At 42.1% G+C, this 16,919-nt stretch overlaps 1 protein-coding gene across 1 annotated transcript in view; it reads left to right on the top strand.

Moving 5' to 3' along the window:
• Window positions 1-1,860: 1,860 nt before the first annotated feature.
• The window catches only part of LOC108799291 (aldo-keto reductase family 1 member C1 homolog), a 25,095-nt gene continuing 10,036 nt past the window's right edge, over window positions 1,861-16,919 (top strand). The window contains exons 1-6 of the mRNA XM_018571139.1: window positions 1,861-1,982; window positions 7,893-8,060; window positions 11,224-11,340; window positions 12,563-12,643; window positions 13,150-13,272; window positions 16,068-16,177. Of these exons, the coding sequence (XP_018426641.1) occupies window positions 1,896-1,982; window positions 7,893-8,060; window positions 11,224-11,340; window positions 12,563-12,643; window positions 13,150-13,272; window positions 16,068-16,177 (686 nt within the window). The 5' untranslated portion in view covers window positions 1,861-1,895. The remainder of the gene's footprint in view (window positions 1,983-7,892; window positions 8,061-11,223; window positions 11,341-12,562; window positions 12,644-13,149; window positions 13,273-16,067; window positions 16,178-16,919) is intronic.

Here is a 16,919-nt window from a genome sequence, read left to right as displayed (position 1 = left end):
TTGGGGTGGGGGGGAGGGGGACACCATGAGTTACCACACTGGGTGACACGAACCCTAGTGATGCCTCTGGGTCGCACCTCCAAATTACTGAGTTCAGGTGTTTCTAGTAAAGGGAAATGTTAGAAATACAGCATGTAGAGACATTGTGTACAGTTATGCTTTCCCAAATTGACAGTAGTTTGGGGAAGGCCCTTTTCTGTTCCAGCATGACTGTGCCCCTGTGTACAAAGCCAGCTCCATAAAGACATGGTTTGACCAATTTAATGGAAAGAAACCTAAGTGGTCTGCACTGAGTCCTCACCTCAACCCTACTGAACACCTTTGGGATGAACTGGGATGCAAGTTGTGAGACAGATCTTATCCTCCAACATCAGTACCTGACCTCACAAAATGGCATTTTGGCTGAATGGGCACAAGTTCCCACAGAACCCCTACAAAAGTTTGTGGAATACTTGGGAGGCGGTTGTAATCTTCATAAACCCTTGGCGCTATATATAAATCCTGTATAATAATTAGAGGTGCACCGAAATACAAATTTAAAAACGGAAACGAAACCGAAATAAAAAAGAAATGTCAGGCCGAAACCGAAACTGAAAATGTTTTTATTTTATTTTTACAAATTTTCCAAATATTTTATTTTTATTTATTATTTATAAACTTTTTACTTTTTTATACTTATTTTTATTTATTTATTAATTTTTTATTAAATATTTTTATTTTTTATTTTACTTTTAGGGGCTTCGAGGAAATATTAGGGGTCTAAACAGATCCCTGATATTTCCCTTTTAAAATAGAAAAACAGATTGAGAACAGAGTCCTCAATGTCTTTTTCTGTATCCCGTTATAAATGAACAGGAATCCTCTATACTAAGTGTTCCTGTTCATTCATAACTTGAGAACATAGTATGTTTACTATAACCACAATTATGAATGAACAGGAAGTGATGTAGATGACTTCCCATTCATACAAAATTGAGGATATAGTAACGATACTCTGTCCTCAATTATTTACAAACACTCAGCGATCACTGATCACTGAGTGTTTGTATCGCTCTCCTCTCTGACACGCTGTCACAGTAGGCTGAGCGAGTGGAGCTGGTAGGAGAACACAGCCTCCTGTGACAGCGCAGGCTGTCTCCGCCCCCACACCGCTCTGCCGGACTGTGATAGGCGGCTGAGCAGTGTGGAAGAAGAGAAACCAGCCACTCACAGCGCTCTCCTCCTCCAGCGCTCGGCTGGCTGTCACTTTCTCTCCTCCCCGCTGGGACACAGAGCAGCGCCCTGCGGGGAGGAAAGAAACCCGGGATGCGCCGATGTATCAGCAGGAAAATGGCACTTTCGGCATTTAGCCAAAAGTGCCATTTTCAGCCAATATGTTTCGGCAGCCAATATATCGGTGCATCCCTAATAATAATAATATAAGAAGAAGTCAGGGGCTCTGTTACCTCACCAGACTCCAGCTTAGGAGCCTCTGACAGACTCTGGTGAATGCTTCTATGTATTCTTAGAACTAGTGTATAACATGTCAACATTGTGGAAGCACAAGAAATAATTAAGTCTTACACTACCTACTTAACACAAAAGGCCTAATGTAACAACAGTAACTCCCAACCATTAATCAGATTAAACCCGGCCCTGTAAATTTACATCTTTTTGGCATTATTGCATCATTTCAACTTTTAGAAGCCGAGTCAGATATTAAACTTTCTTTCATAACCAGTCTCTTGTAAGTAGAAATCATGTCAGTGCAGGAAACTTTAATCCTTTCATTCCCAGGATCCTCTTCGAGCCACACAGACACTCCTCCTTATTCTATACAACCTTTCACACACACACACACATACAGCATACCTTTGACAAACATTGATCTGCTTTAGTGTGACTCAGCTTCAGCCATGGCAGACTGTCTTCATCCTACTCTGCTGATGAATGATGGCAACAAGATCCCAGTTATTGGGTTTGGGACGTACGCTCCAGAATATGTGAGTACACACAAGCATGCAGAACATTGGGATGTTTGGGGATTGTAGGAATCTATGCAATGCAAGATATGGAAACCTGGTTCTAATATGCGCCTTGTATGGTAATACACTGCAACAGTCTTTACTGAACAACTGTCAAAGGTGTATCAAAAATGTATCAGAAACTAAAGCCCACATAAGATAAACTAGTCCATGATAGATCTAAAAAAATAAAACACTCCATTAGGAAAGTCCCTTTTGCTGTGCAGCTGAGTGAGGTGCGCTCTAATTACTATAAAACATAAATAAACATTGCAGAGCTCAGCATAGTGTAGTAGATTCTTTCATGTAAACCAGTTAAAAACAGTAACAGTAAAACACTCACAAAAGAAAACCTGGTACCCTGATTATCCATTCACACTCGTGCACCTGCATTTTAATGTATTTTTAGTACATTTTTGTCATGCATTTTTCATACCATTTAGTGCATTTCTCATGTGTTTTCATGTGTTATGCATTTTTGTTTTAGACAATGAAGGTGAAATAAAGTATATGTTGCAAAGAGGTCTGGGCTTGATGTCATGCACTAAAACACACAAGAATGTATGTTACAGGTGTTTTTGAGCTCCCATTTAAGCCTACGGGGCCACAAATGCACTGTGTAGCACCAAAGAAGCACCAGAACCTTTCCAAAAGCCACACACTTCTGGCCATCGTTTTCGTAATCCATGCTCTTCTTTCTATCTCTGTGCCTCCTCTCTCCACCAACATGATGACAATCCAGCATGCTTCACCGGCTGCTAGGTATGCTGTGGGCTTCCAGTCCATAGGGGCACTAAACCAATTTTACATGGTATAGTGGTATATAGTGAGGTTTAGACATGTAAGCTGCGGAAAAATCCGGTCCGGATATTTTGTTATTTAGGAATTCGGATCTGAAATTCAATTTGGTTCGGGTTTTGGATTCGGGCGAAATCTGAATTTCGTTAATTTCGGATGAGTTTACGAATATTCATTGTGATTAAAACAGAAAACCATATACAGATATTAATACTAAAGCTGAATCTCCTAGACCCGAATGGCATTCGGGATCCTAATTTCCAAATTGTATTCTGGAGCTACCGAATGCCACATGGGTCTTTGAGCCTCAGCTTTAGAAATATATGTATATGGCCCTTAGACACGATTGGCATTCAGATTCTGAATTTCTGACTTGCATTCGGGTGCTCCCGAAGGCAATTCGGGTCTGGGAGCCATATACATATATTACTAAAAGCTGAGGCTCCCAGACCCGCATACCATTCAGGATCTGAATTTCCTAATTGAATTTGTAAATTCGGATCCCAAATGCCATTCGGGTCTTGGAGTCTCAGCTTTAGTATTATATGTATACTGTATACTGTATATGGCTCCCATGTTGCCGTAACACAAATTTGTGTTCAGACCCATTTGCATGTGAAGGGTTAACTCCAATATGAATTGACAACACCAGACTTGTGAAAAAATACTTTATTCATACACAAAACAAACATGCCGTTTTTGACAAATCCTTTTTTTTCGACGTTTTTTTTGGGATCTCAACAGTGGGGGGATACTTGATGCAGGATTTGAACCAGGGACATAGGTGTTGTGTGGCAGGTCCTCTAACCGCTCAGCCACTGGGCTTCCCTTTGATGTTGGTTGTTGCACATCCCTATTGAATCCTCACCATTTTAACACGCCATGCGCGCGCGTTGGTAGTATTTATCAAGCATCTGTATAACCTGCATACGATTCCGCGCCAAGCGTATACGCGCGTGCGCGCGCGCGCAGTTGGCGTGTTTTTGCATGGCGTGTTTGTGGCGTGTTTGTGAGGTTAGTAAATCAACCCCTGTGTATTCATTCCAGAGACAAGGCAGTCTGCTGCAAAACAGAAGTTCTGCAGAGCATGAGAACAGATACAGATTTAAAAGGAAGAGCAGCAAAGAGAAGGGATACTACCATGGATTACAGTAAGGCACACATTACAGTATTGTTTTATGTTAAAAAATTTGAGGGTTTAATGTCACTTTAAACCAAAAAGCACATCTGATTGGCTAGAAAAGTCACATGTCCAATTCAGTTTCGTTTCTGAATGAAATTCGGACAGGATCCGAAATTCGGAAGCGGAAATTCGGATTCAGGCTCCAAACCTGAACTCATCCGAAAATGGAAACTACATGGGCCTCTCGCCCAATCAGCTGACCATAAACAAAGGGGCGGGATGCTTGTGCTGATATAATTTACCTTATATAGCCATATTAGGCCAATAGCGTCACTGCACCCCACCCCTTTGCCAAGCTGGATGCAATTACACGACTGCAATGCGTTTTCTGTAGGCGGATCAGGTAAGTGATAGTTTTTGATTGGATGCTACAGTTTATACTGGGTTACTGAACACTCTTCTTTGAGTTTCTCCTATTCCTCTCTCAGGTAATCACTTTGAAGCTGACCATACACCTTACATTCTGATTGCATCGCCATCAATAACATACAACTATAAAGCACAGCAATTTGCTATACAAATGTGCTCTCCGCTTCACCAGCCTCCGGACTCTGAAGCCTGGGGCCTTGGTTAGAGCCAGGTCCTGGCAGAGACCTGCGGCTTCTCTGTGCAAGCATGATTTCCCCCACATACACATGTGTAGATGTACCATAGGTTTCTGACAGATGTATGGGACCTGGCAGTGACCCACAGCATGTCTGCACATGGGCAGACTTCTTGCTTGTGCATACATGCTATGGGTCTATACCAGGCACTCGGCAGAGACTCACATCATTTATATGCACCTGCGCAAAATCTTACAAACTTCCTCCGAGTATGTGTCACATAGACATCCCAGAAAGCAGTGGGGCCAGACTACGTCATTCTCATCTAGGCAAGGACTTAAGAAATGTCCCCCAAAATAATGGAAAAAAAAGTTTTTTACTATTTTAATGTTCTTTTTCTGCATTTGTGTAAGAGGGAGGGGGAAGGGGGTTAGGTGACTGAAAGTTATTTGTCTGGGTCAAGGTGCACGTTAACCTTTTTTCTCATTATTGCAGAGTTTAACTTATCTGCAGAAACTCACGTGGTTTAGAATGACTTGCTTATTTTACACAATTAGAAGATTTTCCTTTTATACAGAAACTGTGTTTACTTTATCAGCCCTGAACCCTGTGCTCTACGGCAATCCAGTCTATCCACATTCCAGCCCCTGAGATGTTAGCTGATGCTTTTCACACCAAATGTTATATTTCCTATCCCGAGTCTTGAGCAAGGTAAAGGTTGTCAGGCAGTCATTAAAAGAAATGAGCAGGCCACTATTGCATATAAGAGCTCCAGTAGGTCTTGTATCTGGTCTATAGGTCACAGATCCCTTAGGGGTTTTTTTATGAATCCCCCACCCAGCTGTATGCTGGGTGAATGCAGTTCACATGGCATTTCCACCACTAGATGGAGTCGAGGAGCATGGAAATGCTCCCTTGTGCCATCTAGTGGCAGGAAATCTCTGCAAAAGACATTTGTCTAGCATATAGCTGGGTGCGGGGATTCATAAAAAGACCCTTTAATCTGATCTTGTCAGCTAATCACTAAACTTAAAGCTTAAAGTGTAACTCCGCTTTGTTGAGAAAAATAATCCCCTCTGGGTAGTCTATGTATGTTGCAAGGATTTTAGCAACCTGCGTTGCAGTTTCCAACCTTTTTCTGTTTTAAAGAGGTTTATGTTCTTCTCCCTCCTATACTGATTCCTATTTGGAAGGGTCAGCCTTCAGTATAACCATCTGAACTAATCTCAGTCATCTAATGAGGAAAGTTGCAGTTTCTGCATCACTTTTGTAGTCAAACTATAATGCATCTGGGATTTAGAGTCCTGCAATGCTTCATGGGACTTCCACAAAAGCTGGAGTGTCAAGGTTGCCTACCCTTGCCCTACCCCATGGACCCCAACATAACATAATTCAGTCTCTGATTTAATCTCTTTCCCAGAAATGAACCCCTAAAGAAGTAAGCCTTAAACTATAGAAGCAGAGCTAACAGTCCACTATCCCACTCGCAACTAATCGCCTATCCCTGATTCCTTTAACAGACTGAAAGCCGAACTTTGGTTACTATGGAGTACTGATCAGCTCTCTGTTGCCCTGTTAATAAATAAAGATTTTGTATATAAAATTCTTTGATATAAAAACTTTACCCATTGTCTTCTTCTGATCTTTATATGAGAGAAAGGAGTGATGCTCAATTGTATGTGTGAGGGTTTGCCAGTTGCTTCCACAGCTGTAGCGACCAATATCTGCCACAAGATGGCGATAAAGTTTCTTTAGTGGAAGCTGGGTGTTCTATCATGGCGTAAGCACAAAATTCCCCATGTTCATAACGCTTCTTCCTCCCATTCATGCTTATCTAATGATATTATTTAAAAACAAAAAAAGAAATGTGCAAGCTTAAAAATTTAAAAACAGAATTCATTGGTACTGAACTAACAACAATTTTGTGAAATCTGTTCAGCTAACCTACCCAAGAAGCTAGGAATGCGACCGAGTACCAAAACTTTTCCTCAGGGCCTCGCCAATACCAATTACCAATACCTTTTGTAGTGTCATGTGAAATTTTTTCTAAAACAATACAGACTAATGATTTTAGGACAGTGATGGAGCGCCAGGGCCCAGTTGCAGATGCAACTGCTGCAACCCTGGTAGTTCTGCCACTGACTGCAAGCTGTAGAGGGGCTACAAATCTCAGCAATACATTATCCAGCTGTGCAGAATACCACCAGCTAGAGAGGACTACAAATTCCAGCAATACATTATACAGCAATGCAGAACAAGCTACATATGCTGTGTTGCTCCCCAGGGCTGTGCCGGGTCTCAGAAGAATGTGCAGCGTCTCCCCTGGGCTGTGTGCAGGTCTCATCACAGCTGTGTGCAATCTTACCAGGGCAGTGTGCTGTCTCACCTGGGCTGTGTGGGGTCTCACCAGGGCTGTGCGGTCTCACCAAGGCTGTGTGCGGTCACACCAGGGCTGTGCGGGTCTCACTATGACTGTCCAGTCTCACCAGTGCTCTGCAGGACTAACCATGGCTGTGCAGTCTCACCAGGGCTGCATGCCAGTCTCATCATGGCTGCGAGGGCGAGCACAGGCAGCAGGAAGGAGGAGGAGGAAGAGATGTGCAGTGTGAACAGCCACCGCAAGGTCCCCAGCAGGTTGTCGTGAGTTACCCAGCCAATGTGGGACCTTACAGCAGCCTCCTGCATTGAAAAATGTAAAGTGCCTGAGCGACGCTTAGTATCGGAGCATTGACACAAGTAAGAGAACTCGTGAAAGTGCCCAGTATCAGCACCAATGCCCATACTGGTATCGGTGCATCCTTACCAGAAGCATTTGTTTTTTTGTTTGTTTTTTTATTTATCTATCTTTTTTCCCCGCTGGGCATATATATAAAACGTTGGATCTTTTGGTTGACTGCTTTGTTTTTACAAGTCTGATTATACTGCATTTATGTGAAAAGCCTGAAATTCAAATATCATTCAATAGCATGAGCTCAGATTACATAACTGAGATGATGGATACTTCCTCCTCCTTCGGCTCTACATATACGTCTCTTCACATAGGGGGTTTATTTATAAAATGTCCGCCCAGTGTTTTAAAATTAAAACCTCCTATTTGGTGAAACAGATGTCAGCAAAACAGGAAGTTAGGGAAAATCTTGATAACGGAGCTCAATGATTTCAGTAAAATCGAACAGGATTTCTAATCCTTCCGCACTCTACCCAAGTCAGAAAAAAAAAGTTCTTGGTGCTTCACATATACAATTTTATATATATATACCAATGAATGGGAATAAAATGTATATACCAATGAATGGGAATAAAATGTATTTTACTAATCAATGTGTAGTGATACTGAGTAACATATGGCTGCTTGCGCTCTAGATCCCGGTTTCCCTCAGTGAAGAAGCCACTGAAGTTGCCATTGAGGTTGGCTACCGCCACATAGATGGAGCACACTTGTATCAGAATGAGAAAGAGGTGGGTCGTGCCATCCAGAAGAAGATCGCTGATGGGACCGTGAAAAGGGAAGATCTCTTTTACACAGGAAAGGTGAGGATGTTCTTCTCTGGCTTAGAGGGCAGTGTTGGTCTCCTGGTTCCAATGACTGGTAGATACCATACCAATAGGCTTATTAGCATTTACCCAAACTGGCCTACCTGTGCACACCTGTATAACTGTAGTAGGACATGTAGCTTCTCATCTGTCCTGAGTGAGCCTGATGTAAATTCCTGTACAGCGGAGCTCAGAGAGGGGGAGGCAGAAGAAGAACAAGAGCCTAGACTGTTCATGTGCTGAAAATAAGCTTGTTGATAGGAGAAAAGAGCATGGTGAGAGAGGTGAGCTAATCAGTCTGCTGTTTTCTCTTCACTGCCCAGTCACAGGGTGGGGAGGAGACCTGTAATTTTGCCTTAAATGCAGAGAAAAATCAGTTCTCCTGTCCTCGCAGATAGGGCTATGCTATGAGGCAGAGCTGTGTGAATCTCAGGACTGGGTGGGCAGAAATACAAAACGGTTGACAGCAAAACAGCTCTCTTATATGTATTTGCTCTGTGTATTTTGCTGTTTCCCTGGATTTCAGCTTTATACTTCCTGCATGTTTCCCATTGCATGACAATACCGATATTATTTATCACAATACGTTGAAGAACCAGTAAAAATGTCACAATTATAAATGTTGACACCTACATCCCTGTATGGAGATATCTGATACTTGTACATTTCTGGAATGCGCTCTATTGCTTGATGTTAGCTTTTATCTTTTCATCCATTAAAATATCCATCAAAAACAGGACAGGAAAGAGCTGAGCATTGAAAAATATCTCCCCCCACAATGCCAGATATACAATGATGGAAGCAACATTGTCTTTTAACCAAGTTTTATTGGGATGTTACAAAACCATTGCTAACATTTCCTCATTTCACTTTCCCCTTCCAACCTCCCGAAGGTGATGGATTAGGTGGCCCCTCGTTTACTGGCAAACTTCAGGATGTTTTTGGATTCGAAGTAACAAACACATATGGTTGGATTAAGTGATTTATGTCTCAAGGGGCAATAAAAAAAAAAAAATCAGATTTGACTGTTTGCAATAATTGCAGCAATACTGAAGCCAATGTATTAATACTAGGTCAGATATCTGGAACGTAACAGGACAGTCAGGTCCAATTTGTGTCCCTCCAGAGGTGGTCAATTGAGATGTGGGGCCTCCTAATGGAACTAATTCTGAGTAATTCTATTTCCTGTTTTGACTCATATCCCCCATACAGTGGTCAATATTCACCAGCAACATTTCTGATTGTTACAAAGCAAATATTAGCAAAGTAATTGACCCATCAATTTAACTACCTCCCAAAACAGTTACTTTTAAAGCAGAACGACACCCTCTTATCCTCCATCTTGGCCTCTATTGGAGTTGCAGTTGCCATAGTGCTGCACATGATTGGCTATGACACCAGCCATTTGAGGGCTTCAGAGTTCGGTTGAGAGCTGAAATAAGTAGATGTTCATGGCCGAAGATTTTGTTTCATTTGTGTTTCAATTGTTTGTTTGTTTTCTGAAACCCGGATCCGTCTGTTATTCATTATTCAGAATTTGAGTCTGTTTGGATGGAGTTAAGTGTAAAAAAAAAAACAGTGAGGTGTCCCCCCCCCCCCAAATTCATACTAGACACTTTAGATGGAGCAAGTCTACAGAGATGTACTTGCTCCGCCCCTTTGTTTACATTCAAGAGCAGAGCTGTCAATAGTGGCAAGTGAGGATGAGGTGGCGGGCTAGGGCGATTTTTTTCTTTCGTTGGCTGCATCATGATTGACGAGGATCTACATCGCTGGATAACGTGATTGACAATGGACTTTTTTTGGGGGTAGGGGTTATTAATAAAGGACTTTTTCTTCAAAACTGTGTGGTGTGTTTATTTACTAACTTAATGTTTATTTAGTGAATCAGTAGGGGTAACAACTACCTCTTATTCTTATAAGAGGGGGGCGGCATCTGGGTGCCCCCCTTATGAATAAATTAAGCCTCCTTTCAGATAAGCCCCCCTGCCCGCAGGCCTCCACAACCACTGGGTTGAGGGGAATATCAACATGGGGACCCTGCCTGTTAATGGATTTTGGGGTGGACACCATGCTTTTTTGGGGGGGGGCATGGTGTCCTCGCAAAAATTCCTACAAGACTTAAAGAGTCTGGTATGAATTTGGAGGGGACCTGACACTGGTTTTTTTTTTGGCATAGGGTCCCCCATAAAATTCCTGCCAGGCCTAAAGAGTCTGCTAGGAAATTTGTGGGGGGCACCACACTACATAGTTACATAGTCAGGTTGAAAAAAGACACCGCTGTTTTTTTCCAATTTTCATGTTTAGCAAAATATCAGTTCATTCTGAATTACATTTGGACAAAATCCAGATTCATGCAAATTTTTGTTATCAAAAATTTGGATACGTTCAAACTCATTATTTTTCCCATTTTGAAATTCTGATGCATCAAAATTTCGGACTTTGCCTAATAAAGGGGGCACCGAGATCCCACTCCCCCCTTGTGAATGAATAAGGGGTAATTGTTACCCCTGCTCATTCACCAAATACAGTAAAATGTAAATAAACATACCACACCATAAAATGTCCTTTATTTGAAAAAACAAAAAGGTTTTTGACAAGCCTTTTATTAAAAAAAAGAAAAGAAAAGTCCATCGATGTAATCCCAAGGTGAATCACGTTGTCCAGTGATGTAGATCCACATCAATCACGATGCACAACGGTCGCCGAAAGAAAATAAATCCCGGCGGCCGCCAACACATCCAATCCCGATGAACACTACCACAAAAAGACAGCTCTAACCCAAATGTAAACATAGGGTTTGATTACATTGTATTAGGGGACAGAGAGCAGTCACTGAATGTAAACAAAGGGGTGGAGCAAGTCCCATGACATCACGACTCGTTCCTCACCCTTGTTTACATTCGGGAGCAGAGCTGTAATTTTGCGGACGGTGCCCATCGGTATCGGATGTGTCGGTGGCCGCCCTGAATCTTACATGTCTACCATCAGGCTGAAGACATCAAGTGGCAGAGTAACTGTGGGGGACATCTCTGGTTTTAGTGTGAATGCTGCAAGAAAAGCGGTTTTTATCTTACTTTTTAATGGGTTATTCATTTATATCTCCTATACTATTTGGTGCAGAGAGTGAACGAATTTAATCTTTTCATTGATTTTTTAGTTATGGTCCACGTTTCACTCACCAGAGCTGGTAGAACCTAATGTGAAGCATTCACTGGAAACCCTCCAACTGGATTATATGGACCTCTTCCTCATCCACTGGCCCTTTTCACTTAAGGTAAGAATCTGCATTTATCAGCATATAACCACGTACATGCTGCTCTTTTATGGTTATAGTTCTAGCTGTACCCCTGTGCTTTGGATCAGGCCCAGCTTGATTCTGTGGCAACTGCTATCATTACACTTTGCATATAAGTGTTAATCAACCTAATCCATCCCAGCTGGCTCAATAATCCCAAAGTGACTACGACTTACATATTTTTAATCCGTCCCCCAAGATGAGTTCAGGTACCTGAAATACAACATAGGAACATTGTCATACAGAGCAAGGAAATGTGGCACTTGTATGCCAGGAAGCCCAACTGTGAATATGTTCCAATATTCTAAATGTGTTCCTCCCTGAGATAGACATGTATAGATAGATACAAGGTGAGCCATCCCAGGAAAATAAAAGCAATAATTAAATTGCACTTTTATATCTAGAAACTAATTTGCAATGTTTTAAAAGAGATCTATAAAAATGTATTGCTGTGTTAGTGATGTATTCCTTTGAAGAAATAGCACATCTCAGTCTTGGTCAGAGTCATGTATTAAAGTTGAAGCTTAATCTTCCTATATATTGGAATATTCCCTGGTCCCTCCTTGTTCCCCCTCATCTATGCGACAATGCAATGTTTAAATCAAATCTTTCTACTTTCATGACATAGCCTGTTAGACTCAGTGATGTAATCACTTGGTCTCTGTGCTTCCCTATGAATTGCAGGTTGGTAGGATGGGCCGGCTCTGACAGTAATAAGATCTAGGCATCTTCATCTTATTGAGCTTATTGCAATTCATCGCTTCAAGATATAATCAAATCAGATCATTCATCAAACAGGAGTTCTGTTTAAGAGAGCCTTCAAAGTTTCAATCTGCTCATCAAACATGTGTCTGTTTAATAATATAATATAATAAATATATATTTTTATAACCCACCGCTTTGGAAGTTGTCAATTGATGCCTAAAAAACCCCAGCTTTCCTTTCCTTTTTTTTGACATTTCAAAAGCTAAATCAGCTTAGAGTTCTTTTTTAGTGTCTTTTAAACTCTTCATAAACCCTTCATAGTACTGGCAACTCAGAAACAGCTCATCATATTAAATAGAAATAAGCCCTTTGGCTCGGGGGACTTTCTGGTAGCTTGCCACTTGGAGCAAAGGTTCGGGTTGCACTCCAATAGCTGATACTTGCTGGTGGTGTCCTGGAAATGTGCATGATTTGACAAACTGTTCTCGTTCTATAGCCCGGAGGAGATCTGATCCCCATGGATGAAAATGGAAAACCTCAACTCGATACCACAACAGACCTGTGCGCTTTATGGGAGGTAAGCGATGGCGTTTGATTGGTTTGGCTAGAACAATGTTAATTGGTAACAGATATTGAGTTCAATACAAAATGCTGTTTTCAGTTTATGCAATCTCACAAACAGACTGAAATATGTCTTTTTGTCTAATTTTTTTCTGGTGCTTTTGGAAAGTTCTTTTAATATATTTGCATGGAGATGTACCTTATTATGACAGTTCTCTGCTGCTTAGAGTAGACCTTTTTGTAAATTTACAAGTTCCCGTGAATAAATCTCGGACAGGTTACACATACAAGAACATATTTTTTCAGAAATGCTTCAGATTTTACCATTACTATACTTTTCTTAAGTTTTTCTTTCCAGTTCAGTGACTTTGCCTAGGCCAAGATAATGCATCAGTCTGCGGCATGCAGGAGGAAGCATTTTCTCAGCCCAGTGATCAAACTGCAACATTGTAATTTTGTAGCAAAGTCCAAAAGTGAACATTCCCATTGTTCATTTCACCACTATGCTTCTGCCACCTACAGGCCATAGAGAAGTGTAAGGACGCTGGGCTGGTAAAATCTATTGGAGTCTCCAACTTTAACCGTCGGCAGCTGGAGAAGATTTTCAACAAGCCTGGACTGAAGTATAAGCCAGTGTGCAACCAGGTAACTAAAAGTTATATTATTAAAGATCATAACTACATGCAAATACTGCAATCCATTGAGGAACACAGGAATTCAGATACAGATTAATTTTACTGCGGCCTACAGTAGGTTTGGACACTGGTAAACAGAAAATATGTAAGCCGGCTTTGCATTACCCCTCCTCTATCATTGCTAGAGCGAAAAGGCACAGATTCCAATAAAAAGTACAAATATCTTATTTTCTTTTACGTCCATTGAGGGACACAACAATTTAGATACAGTCAGTATGTCCAAAATCAGTCCACTTGAGGGGCGGGCAACAGTTACTGATAGGCCTTTAGGAAGGGACTAGAATTGTCTGTAAGTCAGAACCAACAAAACAAGCAATTCCTGAATCTGAAGAGGAGAATCCCCCTTAAGAAAGGGAAAGCTGTGAATGACCAAAGAGAGGTGATGAGAATCAAACTTACACTCAGGAGGGAATGACTCCACCCAAAGGAAACCTGAACCTAAACCAACGAGAGACTTTAAATCAACAATCCACAGAAACAGGTGGACTAACATAACTACTGTACTAAGGAAAAAGCAGATCAAAACATGATATGGTCAATAAAAAAGGGGTAAATTCCCAGGTGGACAGGCCCCCAGAGGGACCAGCTGGACTACACAGAAAGGTTCAAACTTTACACTCCCCACCCTGAAGATTCAGGAACAACCCAAATTAATTGCAAAGTGATTTCTCAGACCAGTAGAGGTCTCTAGGTATGGTCAAGAAAGGTTGACTATAGGGGGTAGGGTACACAAAAGGCATGCCAACAAGGTGGACAGGGAGAAAGGTAGACCCCAGGCTGGTGAAAAAAAGCAGCAGGAGTGTCTCCGACAAATGAAATCTGCAGGACATGCCTAACACTCAGCTCAGAATATGGTTCTAAGAATCTGCAGATCCACCTGGGTCCAGCAAATCATCAATAGCCATTGAGAAGAAAACTAAGCTGCACTGCTAAGCACATTCATCTGATTAAAGGCAGAACAAGTGTGGGCAACTGGGGTACCTTCCTCACCAGGCTGCAGAACAGCCATAGAAGAAGGGCCTACATCCAGACAATCAGAACAAAAAAAAGTTCTCAAGCAGGAAGTCCCTGCAACAGGTACCCAGTTTGTTCTGTCTGCTGATAGTCCAGGGGGGCACATAGTTATCCAGAGCTGGTTTCTGCCAGCCAAACAGAATAGGGTGTACAAAAAGTGTGCAGACTTCTCAAAGTGCAGAGAGTACTGGATAAGGAGAGTCTGATTGCAAAGTTTTGTCTTTGGGGGGGCAGTGGTTCCTATAGTACAACAGGGGGCAAGTGGTGAGGTGTGTGTCAGAGAGGAGCTTTGTAACTTCCTCTGTGGTGACAGGGACAAAAGAGGAAAGTAACAAGTGTGAGGGAGGGTCTGGTACATTAATAGGGGAAGTTGATTGGACAGTGGCGATCTGATCCCGAATTGTAACTATTTTGTTTTTGAAATGAGTGGCGATGTCCTGGGCAGTGAGTGAGCTAGTGGGTGGTGGTGGTGGTGGTGGTGGAGGACATAGTAGAAAGTTGAAGGTAGAAAAGAGTTGACGAGGTCTGGATGAGAGTGTGTTCATGAGAGTTACAAAATAAGTTTGTTTGGCAGCACGGAGGGAGGAATTATATTTTACCAGGGCAGCTTTGTACAAGGTGAAGTCTTGCAGCGACCCAGTTTTCCGCCACAATCGCTCAAGAGTGCGGCTTTGTCTTTTTTGATGTCTGGTAACTTCAGTTTGCCACGGTTGTAGCGGACGTGGTCTAAGTCTGCGTGTTGTGAAGGGGGCCAAAGTGTCTAGAGAGGATGAGAGTGAGCTGTTAAAAACAGAAGTAGCCAGGTCAGGGCAGGGGTGAGATAGAGATCTTGTCATAGAGGGAGTCAGTAGCAGAGTGGAGAAGAGAAGGGTCAAGGTGGCGGAGGTTTCTCCAGGTGACAGTGTGTGGTGTAGTGGGAGTCCGTGTTGGGGATAGAGTGAGGGTGAAACTGACCAGGTTGTGATCTGAGAGCGGGAAAGGGGTGTTGGAGAGGTTGCAAGGAGTGCATAGGTGGGAGAAAATATATATATGTATATATATATATACACATACATACACACTTTTTTTTATAAGTGTGCATTTAATATTTTTATGCCAAAAGTGGAATTTCCCTTTGGTGTTCAAGAGGAAAAAATCCAAAAAAACGTCCTCCTTGACACAAGCAAGGCATGATAAAGGGTTATACGGAAGCTGATTTACGATTTGGTTTTCTATTTGCCAGTGTCCAAACCTCCTGTAGGTGTTAGTATAATCTGACTAAGTCTTAGGTGTCAAAAGTGTGCTAACAAAAGATTATTGTTATCCACGGCAAACAATTGAAATTCTCAAATTTTCAACTCTGTACTGCAGAAATGACAGGTGGAAGCTATGTGATTAATGTTAGCCATTAGCAATGTTCTTGCTTCAGGATCTCCCCGTGTTGTTGTGCACAATTCAAGGCTTAGTCCAGATTTGTTAGTGAAGTTCTAAGTACATTGCTCCAGGTTTTTTTTTTTTTAGTGTCTGCTACTTTTTCCCTGAAGGGCTTTAGAGGCCAGATGTTGGCTCTTGAGCTCCAAGCTCCACCCATCTGTCATAGTTCTTATAAAGAAGTTCTCATTCTTACAAGTAGTTTTACTGTCTCTTATGCACCACAAAATTTAGTTAGGAGATTTTGATGGAAACACCCTTTTAAACTGAAAATTAATTTGGGTTTTAAGTGTTCCAGCTAACTCTCTCATTGTTTTGCAGGTTGAATGTCAACCATACCTGAATCAGAGCAAATTGTTGGAGTTCTGCAAGTCACATGACATCTTGCTTACTGCGTACAGTGTCCTGGGCTCACACAGACACAAGGATTGGTATAACCTGGTGGGAAGGGGGTGCCACAGATATTCATGTTAGTGGTCACATCATTCCTTGTCTCCAAGGAGATTACACACAGGTGGAGTTGTCAGCTTGGGTAGAAATGTTGGAGGGTAACAAGTTAGTGGTGTATGGTGTACGCTGCATCAAAAATCAGGCGTGAATAATTTAATAAAGGGGTGTGGCTTATTACAAATACACACTTTGACAGATGGCCTGCTACACTCTATATTATGTATAGAGCTCTCACACTTATAGAGGAGCTCCAATGAAAACATCTGGAGAGTCGCTCTCCCAATGTAATCAGCAGGGATTGTCTGTCAATTTGAAAACTTGGTCCTGCATCTACCAGGAAATTCCAAGCAACACCTGGTCAATGCAGGAGCAAAAGAGGCTCCAGCCCCAGCTGTGCACTCCCGAGGTGGGAGCTTCTATTGCCTCTGCATTGGCCTTGCACAGGAATCTCTGGCAGATGCAGAGAATCTTCTGAGACTCCACTAGCTTTGATTAAAATAACGGGAGAGGACCCTCAAAACTCAGTGTCTCCTGAAATACCTGGAGTAGTTGACAGCACTGGAGTATAGGGTTGGGGCAAGTGGTAGCTGGTGGTATGCCGGAAGGGCAGGAGGTGCCAGGATCAGAGGAGAGGAAGACAGCAAGTGCTGGGGTGTCAAACATGGGGAAAGCAGGAGGTACAATAGTGGGAAAGTGTGCGGGGGCTTGCGATGGAGTTGCGGG

Source organism: Nanorana parkeri, unplaced genomic scaffold, assembly GCF_000935625.1.
Source record: "Nanorana parkeri isolate BGI_ZX_2015 unplaced genomic scaffold, ASM93562v1 scaffold1686, whole genome shotgun sequence".
Classification (NCBI taxonomy): domain Eukaryota; kingdom Metazoa; phylum Chordata; class Amphibia; order Anura; family Dicroglossidae; genus Nanorana; species Nanorana parkeri.
Note: the sequence above shows the minus strand (reverse complement) of the source record. Positions and strands in the feature narration are given on the sequence as shown.